Source organism: Ranitomeya variabilis, chromosome 1 (assembly GCF_051348905.1).
Source record: "Ranitomeya variabilis isolate aRanVar5 chromosome 1, aRanVar5.hap1, whole genome shotgun sequence".
Classification (NCBI taxonomy): Eukaryota; Metazoa; Chordata; class Amphibia; order Anura; family Dendrobatidae; genus Ranitomeya; species Ranitomeya variabilis.
The window spans coordinates 85,637,912-85,659,314 of record NC_135232.1 but is presented as its reverse complement, the minus strand read 5'-3'; the positions used below and the strand labels follow the sequence as shown (position 1 = coordinate 85,659,314).

Below are 21,403 nucleotides of genomic sequence, written 5' to 3'. Positions count from 1 at the left end.
TAAATACTGCCTTTAAAATACAATGTTCTCCAAAGAATAAAAAATAGACTATCTACGTACAGTACAGACCAAAAGTTTGGACACACCTTTTCATATAAAGATTTTCCTGTGTTTTGATGACTATGAAAATTGTACATTCACACTGAAGGCATCCAAACTATGAATTAACACATGTGGAATTATATACTTAACAAAAAAGTGTGAAACAACTGAAAATATGTCTTATATTCTAGGTTCTTCAAAGTAGCTACCTTTTGCTTTGATGACTGCTTCGCACACTCTTGGCATTCTCTTGATGAGCTTCAAGAGGTAGTCAGACTCACCGGGAATGGTTTTCACTTCACAGGTGTGCCCTGTCAGGTTTAATAAGTTGGATTTCTTGCCTTATAAATGGGGTTGGGACCATCAGTTGTGTTGCGCAGAAGTCTGGTGGATACACAGCTGATAGTCCTACTGAATAGACTGTTAAGGTACCGTCTCACAGTGGCACTTTGGTCGCTACGACGGCACGATCCGTGACGTTCCAGCGATATACATACGATCTCGCTGTGTCTGACACGCTACTGCGATCAGGGACCCCGCTGAGAATCGTACGTCGTAGCAGATCGTTTGAAACTTTATTTCGTCGCTGGATCGGTGTGTGTGACACCGATCCAGCGATGTGTTCGCTTGTAACCAGGGTAAACATCGGGTTACTAAGCCCAGGGCCGCGCTTAGTAACCCGATGTTTACCCTGGTTACCATTGTAAATGTACAAAAAAAAAAACACTACATACTCACATTTCGATGTCTGTCAAGTCCCTCGCCGTCAGCTTCCCGCACTGACTGTGAGCGCCGGCCGTAAAGTAAAAGCAGAGCACAGCGGTGACGTCACCGCTGTGCTGTGCTTTACGGCCGGCATTGACAGTCAGTGCAGGAAGCTGACGGCGAGGGACGTGACAGACACAGACACCGGAATGTGAGTATGTAGTGTATTTTTTTTTTTTACATTTACAATGGTAACCAGGGTAAACATCGGGTTACTAAGCGCGGCCCTGCGCTTAGTAACCCGATGTTTACCCTGGTTACCCGGGGACTTCGGCATCGTTGGTCGCTGGAGAGCTGTCTGTGTGACAGCTCTCCAGCGACCACACAACGACTTACCAACGATCACAGCCAGGTCGTATCGCTGGTCGTGATCGTTGGTAAATAAAAGAAAAACGAGTGGCCATCATTACTTTAAGAAATGAAGGTCAGTCAGACCGAAAAATTGGGAAAACTTTGAAAGTGTCCCCAAGTGCAGTGGCAGAAACCATCAAGCGCTACAAAGAAACTGGTTCACATGAGGACCGTCCCAGGAAAGGAAGACCAAGAGTCACCTCTGCTTCTGAGGATAAGTTTATCCGAGTCACCAGCCTCAGAAATCGCAGGTTAACAGCAGCTCAGATTAGAGACCAGGTCAATGCCACACAGAGTTCTAGCAGCAGACACATCTCTACAACAACTGTTAGGGTATGTGCACACGTCAGGATTTCTTGCAGAAATTTTCCTGACAAAAACCGGACATTTCTGCCAGAAAACTGCATGCGTTTTTTTCGCGATTTTTCATGCGTTTTTGACGCGTTTTTTGTGCGTTTTTCCCAAATGCATGGAATTGCGGGAAAACCACGGAAAATCCGCAAAATTAATGAACATGCTGCTTTTTTTACCGCGATGCGTTTTTTTCGCCGAAAAAAGCGCACCATGTGCACAAAACATGCAGAATGCATTTTAAATGATAGGATGCATAATGTATGCGTTTTTAATGAGTTTTTATAGCGTTTTTATCGCGAAAAAACGCAAAAAAAACTGAACGTGTGCACATACCCTTAAGAGGAGACTTTGTGCAGCAGGCCTTCATGGTAAAATAGCTGCTAGGAAACCACTGCTAAGGACAGGCAACAAGCAGAAGAGACTTGTTTTGGCTGAAGAACACAAGGAATGGACATTAGACCAGTGGAAATCTGTGCTTTGGTCTGATGAGTCCAAATTTGAGATCTTTGGTTCCAACCACCGTTACTTTGTGCGACGCAGAAAAGGTGAACGGATGGACTCTACATGCCTGGTTCCCACCGTGAAGCATGGAGGAGGTGTGATGGTGTGGGGGTGCTTTGCTGGTGACACTGTTGGGGATTTATTCAAAATTGAAGGCATACTGAACCAGCATGGCTACCACATCATCTTGCAGCGGCATGCTATTCCATCCGGTTTGCATTTAGTTGGACCATCATTTATTTTTTAACAGGACAATGACCCCAAACACACCTCCAGGCTGTGTAAGGGCTATTTGACCAAGAAGGAGAGTGATGGGGTGCTACGCCAGATGACCTGGCCTCCACAGTCACCAGACCTGAACCCAAACGAGATGGTTTGGGGTGAGCTGAACCGCAGAGTGAAGGCAAAAGAGCCAACAAGTGCTAAGCATCTCTGGGAACTTCTTCAAGATTGTTGGAAGACCATTCCCGGTGACTACCTCTTGAAGCTCATCAAGAGAATACCAAGAGTGTGCAAAGCAGTCATCAAAGCAAAAGGTGGCTACTTTGAAGAACCTAGAATATAAGACATAATTTCAGTTGTTTCACACTTTTTTGTTAAGTATATAATTCCACGTGTTAATTCATAGTTCTGATGCCTTCAGTGTGAATGTACAATTTTCATAGTCATGAAAATACAGAAAAATCTTTAAATGAGAAGGTGTGTCCAAACTTTTGGTCTGTACTGTATGTGGATGTAGATAGGTATATTACGTACATGAGTGTTTCAGAGTATTATTTGCATTCTGTTAAAACTGCCAGTTCTGGGATTATAGGTTTTTCTATACATTCTCATACTTTAATCAGTCGACACAAGGAATGAGACACTTGTAGCCCATGTCCTGGAAACGTCTGTGTGTGGAGGCACTTGAAGCAATGACTCCAGCAGCAGTCCACTCCTTGTGAATCTCTCCCAAATTTTTGAATGGTCTTTTCTTAACAATCCTTTCAAGGCTGCGGTTATCCCAATTGCTTGTGCACCTTCTTCTACCACACTTTTTCTTCCACTAAACTTTCCATTGATATGCTTGGATACAGCACTCTGAACAGCCAGTGCAGCGCCCCAGAGTCCTGGTCGTTGCAGTACTGACGCTCCGCCGCTAAGGGGAGTGATGGTACGTCTGATGGCACTTAAGGAGTTCACCTGACCAGGTATCACAGACACCAATACACTTCACAGTCTGGCCTCCAGGGGGAGCAAAGGGTTCTATGTATTAGGCCACTCCTCACAATCTGGTAAAACTGGGGGTTGGATAGAGAGTTAGTCAGAAGCTGACTGGGTTGGAACCAGGTAACATCCTGTGGCAGAGGGTGTTGCAGGGGAAAGATTCAGGGGGGTCCCTGTCAGGGGTGGGATCCTGACAGAGGCCTAGCGAACAAGACAGAGTGTTAAGGAACCGCGCCTGCACGACATTGCGGTGGTATCTCAAGAAAGGACAAGAAGCGAGGTTTATTGTGGAGAGTGAGAAACGAGATCACAGCAAAAATGAGATAACACCAGTCGGAGTCGTGCCTTAAGATCGTGGCAACATCCTACTGAGGCGCGTAGCCGGTGGCTGGAACGCCGAGGAAGTATTGGGCTCCAAGCATTACTTCAAACAGCGGCAGGACAGTTAATTATAGGTTGGCTGTCTCACCTAAATCACCTAAGCAGACATAGGGGGCAACTGTGGGAGAGGGGCGTCTCTAGGGTCCTGGAAGAACTCCAGGCCTACCCGTCATACGGGTGCATCCTAGCCATATCATCTGGGGGACGGAGAAGAACATCAGAACAGATATAAGTTGTGAGAAAGAACATCAGAAACAGACACAACAGTTGTGAGGACTATCCCGTGGTGCTCAGCAGGGAAGTACTACAACACACAGGCGCTAGAAGGTAGGCACTGATTTTCACCTGCAAAGGGAACTCTGGATGTGCCTTCGGACCGGCCGGTCTCAACCAGCCCTGTTAACAGTGCTCTGGATTGAGGATCCTGAAGCCCTCAGTAAAGAGGTAAAGAGACTGCAACCCTGTGTCCTCGTTATTCGCCGCGACCTACACCACGCACTGTTATCTCATCTTTCATTGGACGCCCCTTAGCAGGGTCACGGACCGGGTCTAGCCACCGTGACGACCCCAGAACTGAGACAGAGAGGCCCGGTACCTAGTACCCCGCGGCCCTGCATCTGGGGGCGCTCCACCAGCTTCTTTAGCAATGACCTTTTGTGGCTTACCCTCCTTGTGCAGTGTGTCAATGACTGCCTTCTGGACATCTGACAACTCAGCAGTCTTCCCCATGATTGTGGAGCCTACTAACACAGACTAAGGGACATTTTTCAACTCTTAGGAAGCTTTGCAGGTTTTTTTGGTTAATTATTCTAATTTACTGAGATAATGACTTTTGGGTTTTCATTGGCTGTAAGCCATAATCATCAACATTAACAGAAATAAACACTTGAAATAGATCACTCTGTTTGTAATGACTCTATATAATATATGAGATTCACTTATTGTATTGAAGAACTGAAATAAGTGAACTTTTTGATGATAATCTAATTTTGTAACAAGCACCTGTATTAGTGTCTGACATGAGGAATTAGCTGTGCTGCCCACTTCTCTCAGTGATTGAGAAGAACAATAACACGCTGTCATTCCCGATCAGAGGAAATTGCCTCTGAACCCATAAGATGGAAACGTTTTTAGCAATACTTTTTCTTACTAAAAGTGAGTCTTTTAGTCCAAAAGATACAGTATGTGTGTGTGTGTATATATATATATATATATATATATATATATATATATATATATATATATATATATATGTATATGCATGCCACCATTGTGTTGTACTTTACAGTGGCATGTCAAAATGACTGTTAATGTGAACAGTTAGGCAAGTTGAAGATTAATTGATCTCTAAAATGACTAAAGTTAAAGCGTTAAAGATGACACATTCCTTTATATTTTAGGCAAAAAAAGTCATTTTTTTACACTTTAAAAATTACAAAAAGGAAAATGGGCTGATATAAAAGTTTGGACACCGTGCATGGTTGGTACACCCCTTTTGTAAGCATCTCAACTTGTAAACATTTTTTGAAGTGAAACATGAGTCTTTTAGTTCTTGTTTGAGGGATTTTCATTTATTCTTCCTTGGAAAATTCTTCCAGTTCTGTGAGATTCCTGGGTCGTCTTGCCTACACTGCCATTTTGAGGTCTAGCCACAGATTTTCAATGAAGTTCAGATCAGGGGACTGTGAGGGCCATTGTAAAACCTTCAGCTTGCGCCTTTTGATGTAGTCCATTGTGGATTTTAGCATGTGTTTAGGATTTTTATCCATTTGTAGACGCCATCCTCTTTCCAAATTCAGATTTTTTTACAGATGGTGTTATGTTTGCGTCAAGAATTTGTTGAAATTTAATTGAATCCATTCTGCCCTCTATCCGTGAAATGTTCCTCGAGTCATTGACTGCAATGCATCCGCAGGTCATGATTGATCCAACCCCATGCTTAATGGTTGGCAAGATGATCTTTTCCTGAAATAATGTACCCTTTTTTCTCCACACATACCTGTGATCATTGTGGTCAAAGAGTTCTATATTAACCTCATCAGTCCACATAACTTGTTTCCAAAATGCATCAGGCTTGTTTAGATGATCTTTTGCATACTTCTGACTTGATGGTAAGGATGCAGGAGAGGTTTTCTTCTAATGATGACTCTTCCATGTATCACAACTCCAAAGTCTGCTAAATCTTTCTGAAGGTCTGTTACAGTCTAGCGGGGGTTCTAATTTGTCTCTCTAGCAATCCTACAAGCAGCTCTTACTGAAATTTTCCTTGGTCTTACAGGCCTTATCTTGACCACCATTGTTCCTGTTAACTGCCATTTTTTTAATTACATGTAGAACTTTGCTTTGCTGTCTTCTTATAGCCTTCTCCTGCTTTGTGGGCATCCATCAATTTCATTTTCAGAGTGCTAGGCAGCTGCTTAGAAAAACCCATGGCTGCTGGGTTTTTTTGCACAAGGTTAGAGGAGGCTGGGTTTTTATAAAGCTGGGAAATTTGCATCACCTGGCCTTTCCTAACAATGATAGTGAACAAGCCATAACCCTAATGGGCAAATTAAGGTCAAAGATATGAGCACACAAATTTCTAAGGGTGCCCAAATTTTTACATCGGCCTATTTCCCTTTTTGTAATTTTTAAAATGGAAAAAAAAATGGCTATATATTTTTTTTTCTGCCTAAAATACAAAGGAAATGTGTCATCTTTATGCCTTTTAGAGATCATTTCATCTTTAACTTGATTAACTGTTCACAATAACAGTAATTTTGACCAGGGGTGCCCAAACTTTTACATGCCACTGTAGATGTCTTAAGGGGGACTTTCTCATAAATATACAGCCATGACGTCTCTAGTACTTGCAGTGTTCAATGATTGTGATAATAATAATAATTGTGCCACTGGTAACTTATTCCTGTGTTTGCCTCTTAGGTACTGGCCAGTCTCCGTACTGTAAGGAATAATTTTGCTGCACTAACCAACCTGCAAGATCGAGCGTCCAGCAAGTAAGTGATATTTATGCAAAGCTTCTTATAAAAACTGATGTTCATGTCAGAAGATTATTCTTTTTCCAAAGATTTTATTTTAAGATAAACAAGCAATTAGGGAATGAGGGGAAGATTATTCTTAATCACAGACCCATCGCTCAGCGCTATAGTTTACAATGTACCACATTTGTTACACAATTTTGCAGTTTCTTAGACACATGAAAATAACAAAACTTCTTACCATCACTAACTGCGTTGTCCTCCTCCATGTTTGACATGTACTATCCTATATGAAAATGTAATATTTTCCAGTAGATAAACGTTACACTTCCCTAATGGGACACAATCCTTTCTCTTCCTATGATTTGCTTTGAGTCTTAGATAAAGTTTTTAAAGGAGGTCTGTCAGCACAAGATGACTGTTCAAACGAAGCCCATGCTCAGTGCACCCTTGGTGTAGCCAAGCAGTTCGGTGCACCTTTCCACCTACTTGTTTGGCTTTTATCTCTGCCCTCTTCTTCCTTGATTGACAGGTTTTGGCTTTACAGGAGCCAGAGAAGGGCAGAGATAGAAATCTAGTGCTTGGGAAGGAGCACTGAACGGTTTGGCTGCGCCAAGGGTGCATGGAGCGTCTGTGCTTGGTTTGAGCTGTCACTTTGCACTGATAGACTCTTTTTAAGATGTAAGTCTCCAAGATAGGTAAAAAATTGTTAGATCAGCAGTCGGGAAAAAAAGACACCCACTAATTGCTATACTCAGGCTAACAGAGTGGGACGCGTGTAATACATGCTAAACCACTGCTGCATACATCCCCTCCCATCAGCGGTTGGCCATATTGGTAGATTAGCGATATTTGGTTTTCATGGACAAATTACCCCTTCCTAACATGTACTTCGCATGCTTATAGTGCATTCTCAGGAGCTGAGCCTGCTCCACACTTTGCGGATGTCATCTGGGTTACAAAGCCCAAGGGTGCACATATCATTGGTGCAACCTGTGCAGGGGCCCAAGAGGTAAAGGGGCCCATTTCCACCAACAAAGCAGGTGGAATTGTGCATGATGATGAGTTATTGGGCTACAAAGGGTCCATATACAATTTTTGCACAGGAGCCCCTACTGTCTATGTCCGCCACTGATAAAGCCAGCACCCGACGCTAGACACAGCAACCAGAGTTTGCTCTGATTGCTGCCTTTAACCTCTTAAAGGGAACCTGTCACTTGGCTTATGCTGCCCAAGCCACAGGCAGCGCGTATCAGAGCCTTAGTGCACAATTGCAGGCAGGTATATTTTCCTCTGAAACCTAAGAGAAAATATACTATACTGTGCTAGTCTGACATGAGAATAGTCGATTCCTCCCAGTGCCCAAAACAAGAAACTTGTCAATCACCTCTAGCAGCGCTTAGAAAATCCTGGGCGGTGAATCGGACTAGTCTCATCTGCCTATGGCTCCTGGTCGGACCTTTAATGTATACATTTATCTCTGGGTATAATCTTGCAGCCATGTTCTGATTCATGCTGCTTAGATGACTGGTTCCCTTTAACCCCTTAACGACCGCCGATACGCCTTGTAACGGAGGCCGTTAAGGGTACTTATGCCTCAGTGCCACTTTTTAACGGCGCCGGGGAATAATAGTATAGCGCCACAATTCCCATGGCTGTTTTGCAACCAATCGGGGACGATTTAATGCCTTGAATACACGACGGCAGTATTTAAGTTGTTACAAGGGGGTGACAAGACCCCCTTAGTAACCATTGGGGCCCCACAATGAGAATCGAGGGTCCCGTTAGTAACTTTGAATTCATGTGAGATCCAGCAATAATCTGAGTCTCACAGGCACAGTCACTGACTGCTGAATATAAGTGGATGAGGCCACTGATCAAAGTAAAAATTATACATGTCTCACTGTGAAAAAGTGTGAAAAAAGTAAATTAAAATATTTAAAAAATGCACGTTATTCATACCGTTTGGTGAACGCCATAAAAAAATAATAAAAAAACATGCCAAAAATGTTGCTTTTTCATCAGTGACTCACAAAAAAGTGAATAAAAAGTGCTAAAAAAGTCATATATAAAATAAAATTTTATAAATGAAAACGTCAAACCATCCTGCAGAAATACAAGCCCTAATATGGCTCATTTGGCATAAAAAAAAGAAACTTACAGCTCTCAGAATATGATGCAAAAACAAATCAATTTTGCTAAAATATTATTTTTAGCCTGTAAAAATAGCAAAAAATATAAATCTGGTGTTGCTGTAATTGTACTGACCTGACGAACAAATTGGTCTGACCACTTTTACCAAGCGATGAATGGCGCAAAAATAAAATAAAAATTATAAGTGAATTTCTGGGTTTGGTTCATTCTGTGACTGAAAAATCTGAATAAAAAGCGATCAAAAAATATTATGTACCCTAAAATGGTACCAAAAAAATCTGCAACTTGTCCCGCAAAAAATAAGCTCTCATACAGTTCTGTTTGCCAAAAAATAAAAAATAAAAAAAATTACAGCTCTCAGAATATGGTAACAAAAAAAAACTACCTTTTATAAAAAAGCATTTTTACTGTGTGATATTAGCAAAATCTTAAAAAAAAACCAATATAAATCTAAATCTGGTATCGCTGTAATCGCACCGACCCGAAGAATAAATCCGCCGTGTGACTTACAGTGCCTGGTGACCCGCTCAAAAATAAAAATAAGATCTGTTCTTGTACTGCTGTCTTTTTGTTCATACTACCTCCCAAAAATCGGAAAAAGGCTCGGATTACATTTATCCTGCGCTCTCTGCTGAGCGTTTACATCAGGGTTTCTGTGTAAATTTCCCCAAACCGCGATTCAGACATAACCCCAGGCGGAACCACTTATGAGGCAGATGGACTCACTTTGGCCTTGTCTGTGTTCTAGCAGTGTCCCATCATTTTAGGCGTCTTTTTAGCACATAAGTGTGGACGACTACAGGTCTGTGCACTCCTAAAAAGATGGTGCTCACTGGGGCAGACAGCAAACAGAGTATGAAGGGTCTCCATCTGCTTCATTATGGTGGGTGGTTCCGTTGGGGGTCTCGTCTGAATTGCATTTTTGTGGGATTTACAAGGAAACCCCAAGGTAAGAGGTAAGCATAGAACACAAAAATGTGATCCATCCTTATTCTGGAGGCAATCGAATAATACTATGTACCCGATAATACTATGTACCCCAATAAGAACCCTAATTTATCCCGCAAAAAAACAGTCCCCACTCAGGTCCATTATCTGTCAGTGTAACTAAAGGGGGTTCCTACGCTCCAGCCCAATCAAATAAAATCCAGTGAATTCTGTCTCCAAAATCCAAATGCCCCCCTACTTCTGAACCCCACTGTGCCTAAACCACAGTTAGCGGCCACATGTTTGGCATTATTGTAATGGAGAGTAGGCACTTAATTTATGGGTGCATATTGCCAGAAGCACAAGTTGGGTGCAATGTATGGGGGTTCTATAATATATGGGGGCTCTTCACTGTATGGGGAAACAATATATGGGCACTAGACTGGCAGATTTGCAATTCTCCAGAACAAAAGCCTTGATATGGATATTACAAAATAGTCATTACAGCTGTAGATTAATTTATTGTGAGGTGCAGTTTCTACAATGGGGTCACCTTTGGGGTTTTTCTGCTGATCTGGCACCTTCGGGGGCTCCGTAATTGTCGCCTCTAAACTATTCTAGCAAAATCTGTGCTCCAAAAGCCAAATAGAGCTCCTTCCTTCTCAGCCCTGACGTGAGGCTAAAATTACATTTTAGTGAGTAAAATGTGATTTTGTATTTTCACAGCTCTACTTTATAAACTTCTGTGAAGCACCTGGGTGTTCAAGGTGCTCATGACACATCTATATAAGTTCCCTAGGGGTTCTAGTTTCCAAAATGGTGTCACTTGTAGGGGGTTTCCACTGTTTAGGCACATCAGGGACTCTCCAAACTGGACATGGCGTCTACTCTGGATTCCGAATGTTTTTGTGTTCAAAAAGTCAAACGGTGCTCCTTTCCTTCCGAGACCTGCCGAGGGCCCAAACAGTGGATTTCCCCAACATATGTGGTATCGACATACTCAGGAGCAATTGCACAACAAATTGTCTCCCGTTAGGCTTCTTTTACACTTAACGTGTTTTTTTGCAGCCCGTTATTGCAGGCCTTTTTTGCGTGCCGTATTGATGCAATTTTCACGGTCAATAACAGACCCCAAAAAACTTGTGGATCTCCATTTTTCAGGTCCCCAATACTATAGCAAATGTATTGGGGAAAAAAACGGCGGTTTGCAAAACCGAGAGTCACGGTGCACCGCAAAAACAACCTTCCGTTGTCCGTAAGCCATGAAATATATCGAGCAAGCTCGATCTTTTTTCACGGCCGTAAATACGGCCCTCATGGCCTTACGGCATACGGCGCTCCTATGAATTTTTGCGACCCCATAGAAATGCATTGGGGCTGCAAAACCGGGGCAAAAAAACTTGGCAAGTGTAAAACCAGCCTTACCCTTGTGAATTTTTGTGAAAAAGTTAAATGTTCATTTTTTCTTTCCACATTGCTTTAGTTTATGTGAAGCATCGGAAGGATTAATAAACTTCTTGAATGCGATTTTGAGGACTTTGAGGGGTGCAATTTTTATGTTTGGGTATTTTATGTCACATAGGACCCTCCAATCACTTCAAATGTGATGTGGTCGCTGAGAAAAAAAAATGGTTTTGTAAATTTTGTCAGAAAAATGAGAAATTGCTGATCAAATTTTAACCCATGTAACTTCATAACAACAAAAAAAGTTTAAAAAATGATGCAGATGTAAAGTAGACATGTGGAAAATGTTATTTATTAAAGGGAACCTGTCACACCCCCCTGGCGTTTTTAACTAAAAGAGCCACCTTGTGCAGCACTAATGCTACATTCTGTCAAGGTGGCTCTTTTAGTTGGGGTCCCTGCCAATGCTGAACTATTCTTTTTTAGAATTTGTCCCTCATATGTGTAGTTTGTAAGGGAGGCATGTCTTTTCCCCCCGGACACAAATGCCTCACAGCCATCACTCATTTCCTCCATGCTCGGGGGCCTGCGCTGTAAGTTTCCATCATGTGATGGGAGTCGAAACTGCGCATGCCCGAAAAAAACCTTACAGCTCAGGCGCCGGGGATGTTAATGAAGTGGAGGTGGTGCCTGGCGTGCGGAGGGCCTGAATGACGGCTGTGAGGCGTTTGTGTCCTGGGGGAAAAGACATGCCCCCGGACAAACTACAGGTATGAGGGACAAATTCTAAAAACGAATAGTTCAGCGTTGGCGGGGACCCCAACTAAAAGAGCAACCTTGACAGAATGCAGCATTAATGCTGCACAAGGTGGCTCTTTTAGTTAAAAATGCCTGGGGCGTGACAGGTTCCCTTTAACTACTTTGTGCACCATAACTTTCTGCTTTAAGGTCATTAAAATTAAAAGTTTGAAAATTTTGAAAATTTTCAAATTTTTCAGCAAATTTCTGATATTTTCACAAATAAATGCAAGTCATATCGAGTAAATGTACTTACCACTAACAAGAAATACAATATGTCAAGAAAAAAACAAACATTCTCAGAATCAGTGGGATCTGTTGAAGCGTTCCAGTGTTATAATTTTCAAAATTTTTATTTTTATGCCCCTAAGTCAGAAAGTGTTGTCACACGATATAGTTAATAAATAACATTTCTCACATGTCCACTTTACATCAGCACAAGTTTGGAAATATATACTGTATATCTTTTTGGTTAGGAAGTTAGAAAGGTTAAAAGTTTATCAGCAATTTCTCATTATTCCAACAAAATTTACAAAACCATGCTTTTAAAGACCACATCACATTTGAAGTGACTTTGAGGGACCTACGGTATATAATAGAAAATATCCAAAAGTGACACCATTCTAAAAACTGCACCCCTTAAACTGCTCAAAATCACATTTAAGAAGTTTCTTAACCCTTCAGGTGCTTCACAGGAACTAAAGCAATGTGAAAGGAAAAAATAAAAAAATTTACTTTTTCCAACAAAAATTTTACTTTACCCCTAAATTTTGTATTTTTGCAAGGGTAACAGTAGAAAATGCACCATCAAATTTGTTGTGCAATTTCTCCTGAGTGTCCCCATCTTGGAAACTAGACCCCTCAAGGAACTTATCTAGATATGTGGTGAGCACATTGAGTCCCCAGGTGATTCACATAATTTTATAACTGAGCCGAGAAAATGAAAAATCATATTTTTCTCACACAAATGTTGTTTAACCTTCAAATTTTGCATTTTCACAAGGGTAACGGAAGAAAGTGCACCATAAAATTTGTTTTGCAATTTCTCCTGAGTACGCCGATTCCCCATATGTGTTGGAAAACTACTCTTTGGGCACACTGTTGGGCTCGGAAGAGGAGCGCCATTTCACCTTTTGAACACTAAAGCTGGAATAATTAGCCATGTCATGTTTGGAGAGCCCTTATGTGCCTAAACAGTGGAAACTCCCTACAAGTGACCCCACAAGATGCGTGGTGAGCAACTTGAACCCTTTAAGTGCTTCACAGAATTTTATAACGTTGAACTGTGAAATTTAAAAAAATTAAATTTTTCCCTCAAAAATTTTGGTTTTGCCCCAAATTTTTCATTTTCACAAGGGTACCAGGAGCAAACTGGACCATACAATTTGTTGTGCAATTTCTCCTGAGTATACTGATACCCCATATGTGGTCACAAACTTCTTTTGTGGGACAGTGCAAAGCTCAGAAGGGAAGACGCGCCATATTGGAGTTCACATTTTGCTGTACTTGTTTGCGGGTGCCATGTCACAATGGCAGAGCCCCTGAGGTGCCAGAACAGCAGAACCCCCCATAAGTGGCCCCATTTTACAAACTACACCCGGTGAAGAAAGAATAATTACCTTTTTACAGCTAAAATGTTGTTTTAGACCCAAATTTTTATAAGGGCTAATAGGAAATAATGGACTTCACAGTTTGTTTCTTCCTTGCAATGCATTATACCTGCCAGTGCTGCACTGACAGAAGCCTCTTAGACCATGCTCTGAGCATGATATAACAGGCTTAACGTAGTTTGGTGACCAATATGTCATGATGACGACCTTGGATCACCATGGTAACGATCGGGCCCTCGCATTAACGTCACGATGGAGCCGATCGGACGGGAGAGGGAGCCCCCTCTCTCTCCCAGCCTCCTTTATGTTGCAATCTATATCGATCGCAGCATTTAGGGGGTTAAACAGACAGGAGTGATATAGGCACAGCTGTTCACTGAATTCCCGGCTGCAACCGCACGTTCGCAGCTCCTGTGCCAATGCGATTGCCAGGACATATCCAGACTTCCAAGGTCGGGAGCCCCTTCCTAGCCAAGACGTATGGATGCGTCCAAGGTCGGGAAGGGGTTAAACACACATTTTTCAGTTCATTAAATGGATATTCTTAAGTTTGAAAGTCGTCCATATCTGGGGGATAGGGTGTAACTTTCTGACCCTTAGCGATCCTGAGACCAAGCAGTGAATGGAGCGGTGGTGGATCATGGACACTAACGCACCATCCACTCTTAAAGAGTTTTTTTCCCCAAACCCGTTTATATGTGTAAGGAATGCAGTGTGGTGTGCGTTCATGTAATCACCTTCTCCAGTATCAGTATCTAGAGCTGTTCCGCGCCTGAGGGACATCTGTGTTCTCCAGATTCTCTGGGTCACTCAATGTACAATGTCAGGCTTTGGACCCCCCGTTCCATAGGCTTACATTATAAAAGCCACTTGTGGGTCAGGCAGCGTGCAGTGTGACCCAGAGAGTCTGCAGAGAAGTGGCGTCACTCAGAAGAGGAGGAGAACACTGGATCCTGGAGAAGATGGCGACTTAGTCGGCAAACACCACTTAATGAATCGGGTCAGTGTACTCCAGCGAGAGCTTAAAGAGGTTTTTCACTAAAAAAAATTTAAACTACATTTTGAAATACAATTTTTTTTTAGAGGACCCTCATTCCGATCAGAAGATCAAGGTTCTACATCTACCTTTTGGATGGATCGATGGTCGTACAATCTCATTTTAGGTCCATTGAAGTGAAAGAGTTCAGCACTTGGTGAACTTCTGCAGTGCAATAAAGTTTGCCTGGAGAAGCATTACACCTGTGCATTGCAATGGAGGACACAGGACCCCTGTTCTTGTGCTTGGCGGGGATCCTAGAGGTGAGGTTCCCGCCATTCGCCCCCTTTCTGCTATGCTGTGGATAGCTGATACATTTTGACAGTATGACAGCTGGAAATCCACAGAGGGTCATTTTCATATTCTGCAGAATTTGTCGCAAACTTGTCTGCGTCTAAAAATCGATTCCATTGGTCAGAATCGGGTCTTTTCGGATAAACCAGACAGTCGCAGACACTTCTACAATGTGTGAATTTATCCTTTTCACCGGGTCAAAAGTGGACATTTTTTTCTCATATTTTAATGTATATAAATAATAAAACATCGTTTTTTTCCGTGTAATGGAGAAACAAGTTCCTTAAAGAGGATCTGTCACCGGGGTAAGTGTGTCCAGCTTTGGCTTTTACTTTTGTTGTATTCTGTTTTGTTTTGTTTTTTTAAAGCCACCGTACGGTATAGACCATAAAAAAAAATGCATGCCCTAAAAAGGCACATAATTCTGGCGCCATATGGCAGATAAAAAAGAAAAATACTCAGGGGATCAGGGGAATGTAGTAAGTGCAGAAACTGGACACCTCGGACCTGGTGACAGATCCTCTTTAAAATAATAGAGCAAACACAATCCAGTTTTCGTCTTTGAGTGAAGCAGTAGTTCAGCTATATGGCCAGCAGATGGCGGTGTTTCTCTTTTGTATTTTGCCTATAGAGCTGCTGTAGTTTGTCGCCCGCTTATCTCATACATAATGTCTTCTGTCTTATAGGAGATCAGCAATGTGTAACCAACCATCCATCAACAAAGCAAGTATACCAGGTAAGGCAGATCACCTAGTAGTGACCAAAGTCTTCTTACCAGAAATGCGGGGAAATTGTGATAACATTCCATGAAGTGTTCCTTAGGTATTTCCCTATAGCATGGGCGCCCTAACTCATGATTACACTGCGATACATTTGTCATGGTGACGGCTGCAATATATGTATAGGCAGAAATATCAAAGTTGTTGCATTCATGCCGTGACTCCGAATCTACTTTTAGGTCTTCTCCCAAAGTGTCTTTCCTTTACAAACAGCGCCACTCCTGTCTATGGGTTGTGTCTGGTATTGCAGATCATCCCCATCAATGTATATGTGGTGGAGCTGCACTATCACACACAGCCATGTTTTTGCAGACCATGGACAACCCCCGAGAGGGGACGTGCGGCACAGAATCTGTGTATTACAGGACAGTTCTGTCACTCCAGTATGATGGTTGCATAATTGGATGCATTGTGTGGTTTTCTTGTCTTCCTGTGTGTTGTGGACCTCCGGTATCAGGGTCCGTCTTTGATTTGCCGCCTTTACCACCTGTATGGGACTCTGATGACAGTGGAGAATCTCCAATCACCTACTTGTGTCTGATCGATTGTCACACTGGGTCAAAAATGGTCATTTGATGGGTCAAAAATGGTCATCTTTGTCTGCCCCCATATACACAGCTCTGGCAAAACCACAACATCAAAACCCTGTCATGCCCAGCCCAATCTCCAGACCTGAACCCCATTGAAAACCTCTGGAATGTAATCAAGAAGATGATGGATAGTCACAAGCCATCAAACAAAGAAGAACTGCTGAAGTTTTTGCACCAGAAGCAGTGTGAAAGACTGGTGGAAAGCATGCCAAGACGCATGAAAGCTGTGATTAAAAATCATGGTTATACCACAAAATATTGATTTCTGAACTCTTCCTTAGTTAAAACATTAGTATTATTGTTTATAAATGACTTTTTTTTTCTAAAAGAACTTTATGAATGCCAATTGAACTCAGTTGAGTTGTTCAAGAGAGGCCTGGATGTCTTCCTAGAGCGTAACAATATTGTATCTTACAGTTCTTAGGTTCTTTAGAAGGACATAGATCTGGGGATTTATTCTGACGAAATATAGGCTGAACTGGATGGACAAATGTCTTTTTTCGGCCTTGCTAACCATGTTACTATGTTACTAATTCTTAGAGATATAAAAATGAGCAAAACAATCCCTGCATCCCTTTTATTTCAGTGTTCAGTTGTTGTACCCACATTCGTCCACAAGATGTCAGCAGAGAGCTGTAAAAGTACTGTAGGTTATGCTGAGTTTTGGACTAGTGGAGCATTGCATGTGAATGAGGACTGCTGGGCGCCCTGGCATCTCATCGCCCTGGCAACGCATCACCCTGCCATCGCATCACCCTGTCATCACCTCGCCCTGGCATCACATCGCCCTGCCATCGCATCACCCTGGCATCACATCGCCCTGCCATCGCATCACCCTGGCATCACATCGCCCTGGCATCTCATTGCCCTGGCATCTCATCACCCTGGCATCGCATCGCCCTGGCATCGCATCGCCTCCCATCGCATCACCCTGCCATCGCATTGCCCTGGCATCGCAATGCCCTGATATCAAATCTCCCTGGCATCACATTGCCCTCGGATTGCATCGCCTTCCATCGCATCACCCTGGCATCGCATCGCCCTGCCATTGCATTGCCCTGGCATCTCATCGCCCTGGCATCGCATTGCCCTGGCATCGCATCACCCTGCTATCACATCGCCCTGCCATCTCATCGCCCTCATAATCTCTGACTGCAGATTACTCAGCAATTTAGGGAGATACGAGGATCACCATCTGTCACATGCTTGTTGATATGGGACCGATTGTAGATTATAGACAGTTAGAATGTAATATAGCTGGGGGACCGGGGTTAATTTTACTGGGGGCTCAATTAAAAGTAATGACTAACATAAATGACTTTTACAATGTCATCGTAAATTCATGAAATCCTGCCTCCTAATTTCACGTATATAAAATAATAATCGTCTCCCATCCCCCTCGAGCTCCTTTTTGTAATGGCAGATATTACACACAGCTGGCTGTGCGCGCTGCAATAAATCCAGTGATCTGGCATTCGTCCCATATTACACTGAGTGTTTTCCAAACATCTCCGATGCCAAGTAATAAACCTCTTGCCCTGTACCAGCAGGCGCCAGATGTGGTGTGGCTGCCAATCTGAAACGCTTTGCATTGATACAGTCTGTATGTATTTTAATAGGTTATGGTATTTTCATTTTTTCCTATGTGTGTGCCTGGGGTGGGTACACGGCATGGGGCACGGCTGTATACTCACATGAGAGCTGCAGTATTAGATCAATAGACTGAACAACTAAGGACATGTGGAAGTGGAATGAAGAATTGTGCAAGTCCTTTACACCATGTATGACAAATTTGGGGAGATTTTAACTTTTTCCTTTATATTAACACTTGGACATGGGTAATAGTGTCCTCACCTTCCCAGAGGACTTCTCTACCCCATCACTAATAGTGTCCTCACCTTCCCAGATGACTTCTCTACTCCATCACTAATAGTGTCCTCACCTTCCCAGAGGACTTCTCTACCCCATCACTAATAGTGTCCTCACCTTCCCAGAGAACTTCCCTACCCCATCACTAATAGTGTCCTCACCTTCCTAGAGGACTTCTCTACTCCATCACTAATAGTGTACTCACCTTCCCAGAGGACTTCTCTACTCCATCACTAATAGTGTCCTCACCTTCCCAGATGACTTCTCTACTCCATCACTAATAGTGTCCTCACCTTCCCAGAGGACTTCCCTACCCCATCACTAGTAGTGTCCTCACCTTCCAGAGGACTTCCCATCCTCATCACTAATAGTGTCCTCACCTTCCCAGAGGACTTCTCTACTCCATCACTAATAGTGTCCTCACCTTCCCAGAAGACTTCCCTACCCCATCACTAATAGTGTCCTCACCTTCCCAGAAGACTTCCCTACCCCATCACTAATAGTGTCCTCACCTTTCCAGAGAACTTCCCTACCCCATCACTAATAGTGTCCTCACCTTCCAGAGGACTTCCCATCCCCATCACTAATAGTGTCCTCACCTTCCCAGAGGACGTCTCTACCCCATCACTAATAGTGTCCTCACCTTCCCAGAAGACTTCCCTACCTCATCACTAATAGTGTCCTCACCTTCCCAGAGAACTTCCCTACCCCATCACTAATAGTGTCCTCACCTTCCAGAGGACTTCTCTACCCCATCACTAATAGTGTCCTCACCTTCCCAGAGGAGTTCTCTACCCCATCACTAATAGTGTCCTCACCTTCCCAGAGAACTTCCCTACCCCATCACTAATAGTGTCCTCACCTTCCCAGAAGAAGACTTCCCTACCTCATCACTAATAGTGTCCTCACCTTCCCAGAGAACTTCCCTACCCCATCACTAATAGTGTCCTCACCTTCCAGAGGACTTCCCTACCCCATCACTAACAGTGTCCTCACCTTCCAGAGGACTTCCCTACCCCATCACTAATATTGTCCTCACCTTCCCAGAGGACTTCTCTACCCCATCACTAATAGTGTCCTCACCTTCCCAGAGGACTTCTCTACCCCATCACTAATAGTGTCCTCACTTTCCAGAGGAATTCTCTACCCCATCACTAATTGTGTCCTCACCTTCCTAGAGGACTTCTCTATCCCATTACTAGGGTATATTGCAATTTCCTGCTGTCCACCACTGCCTATAATGGAGTGGGCACTCTATGGTCTGTATAATTGAGGCTCTGCACAGTGCCATTTTTGGGTACTATGTGGTGGAACTTACTGTAATATGGCACTTTTGTTTGGGCACTGTGTGTTGATATTTGCCAACCTATCTATCTATATAATTGTCTAACGTCCACTTCCGTCTGTTTGTCTGTTTGTGTGTTTTCCACTTCCGTCTGTTTGTCTGTCACGGAAATCCCGCGTCGCTGATTGGTCGCGGCCGGCTGGCACAGTCCGGCCGTGAATTGGCCCCTCCCTACTCCCATCTAGTCAATACCCTCTCCATACTCCCCTCCAGTCAGCGCCCACATATGGTTTCAGAAGTCCATTAAATGGACTGCGTTACACCGCGGCATAACGCGGTGTAACGCAGTACGTTGACGGTGGCATTAACCCTGTATGTGTGACCAGCGTTTTACTATTGATGCTGCCTATGCGTGTGACTGTGCTATATACTACGTGGCTGTGTTATATACTATGTGAACTGTGCTATATACTACGTGGGCTGTGCTCTATACTACATAGGCTGTGTAATATACTGCGTGAGCTGTGTTATATACTGCGCGGGCTCTGCTATATACTACGTGGGCTGTGTAATATACTGCGTGGGCTGTGCTATATACTACATGGGCTGTGCTCTATACTACGTGGGCTGTGTAATATACTGTGTGGGCTGTGTTATATACTACGTGGCTGTGTTATATACTACGTGGCCTGTGTTATATACTGTGTGGGCTGTGCTATATACTACGTGGGCTGTGTAATATACTGCGTGGGCTGTGTTATATACTATGTGGGCTGTGTTATATACTGCGTGGGCTGTGCTATATACTACGTGGCCGACCGCGAGCAATCAGCGACAGGCGCAGTCCAGCCGCGAATTGCCACGGGATTTGAGCCACGCTTCGCTAATTGGTCGCACCTGGCTGGCCGAATCCTGTGTATTCATTGCATTATTATGAAATCTTCATAAATAAACATACATACATACATATTCTAGAATACCTGATGCGTTAGAATTGGCCACCATCTAGTAGTGATAATATTTGACCACTCTATCCCCGTTTGGCCATTGTGTGGCACTTATGTATTCACTGTATAGCACTACTATGTACAGTATGTATTATCTGGTTGTATTATTTGGATATTTTAAATGACCAAATATCACTGCTTTATAGACAGTATTTAGATACTGTAGGTGCCAAGACATTTTCCTTCTAAAAATAAGGAGCCAAGAGTCTGCACTGACCTTGGTTTTGTCCTACAACTGCATAAAAAAATGAAGATGCCAAGTAATTGTCTTTTATATTTAGAGGTAACCCGTCAGCAAAATAATGGCATTTACCTGCAGCTATAGTGGTATTCTGCAATATCATTTTAAACATTATTATCAGAAGTGCGGCTGCTGGGAGAAAATTAAGTTTTATTTTCCTGTGTAGTGATTGCCCCAGTGCTGCCATTATGAAGGGAAGCCAGCGGCTGCAGGGAGAAGATAACATCCTATTCTCCCAGTGACCACACTTATAATTAGACAGTTGGACATCTTTAAAATGGTATTTACCTGCAGATTACCACTGAGGCTGCAGTTATATGCTGTTTTTGAGACTTAGAATGGCACAAGTACGTCTTATTCTATACTGTCACAGTGTTGTATCACTTGCTGCCATTGCTTGGTTTTATGGCTGACCTCGGAAGAAGTAGTATTGTGCTGGAACGCAGCAGCCGGGCTTCAGACTTTTTGTCAGTAAAGCGTCTGACCCATTACTTGCCAGATGCCGGGATCAGGACAAGGTGAAATGTCTGCTCTGTTCAGACTTTCCATCTGTCCCGGGATCAGCAGTACAGTGTGACAGTACATAAGCTTTTGTACACTTTTAATGTGACTTTTTGGTCCTTTTTTTGTATTACTGTATAAGGTCTAAATCGCTAGCATTCCTCTTTTTTCCTAACTGTAATTTTTATTGAAATTTTGTAAGAATAATTAATTTATAATTACCGTATGTGTATAATGTTATTAATAAATATTACTTTAATTATTAATAATACAAAATTCAGGTTATTGTCCAGTGTTCTAAACTCTCAAAAATATGTACAATTCAGTTTT

General features: G+C 42.8%; 1 protein-coding gene across 7 annotated transcripts in view; it reads left to right on the top strand.

The window, feature by feature from the left end:
• PDE4D (phosphodiesterase 4D) overlaps positions 1–21,403 on the top strand; it is a 1,072,650-nt gene that overhangs the window by 848,482 nt on the left and 202,765 nt on the right. For all 7 annotated transcript variants that reach the window (XM_077285781.1, XM_077285789.1, XM_077285817.1 and 4 more), the window contains exons 4-5: positions 6,523–6,596; positions 15,488–15,537. In XM_077285781.1, the coding sequence (XP_077141896.1) occupies positions 6,523–6,596; positions 15,488–15,537 (124 nt within the window). The remainder of the gene's footprint in view (positions 1–6,522; positions 6,597–15,487; positions 15,538–21,403) is intronic.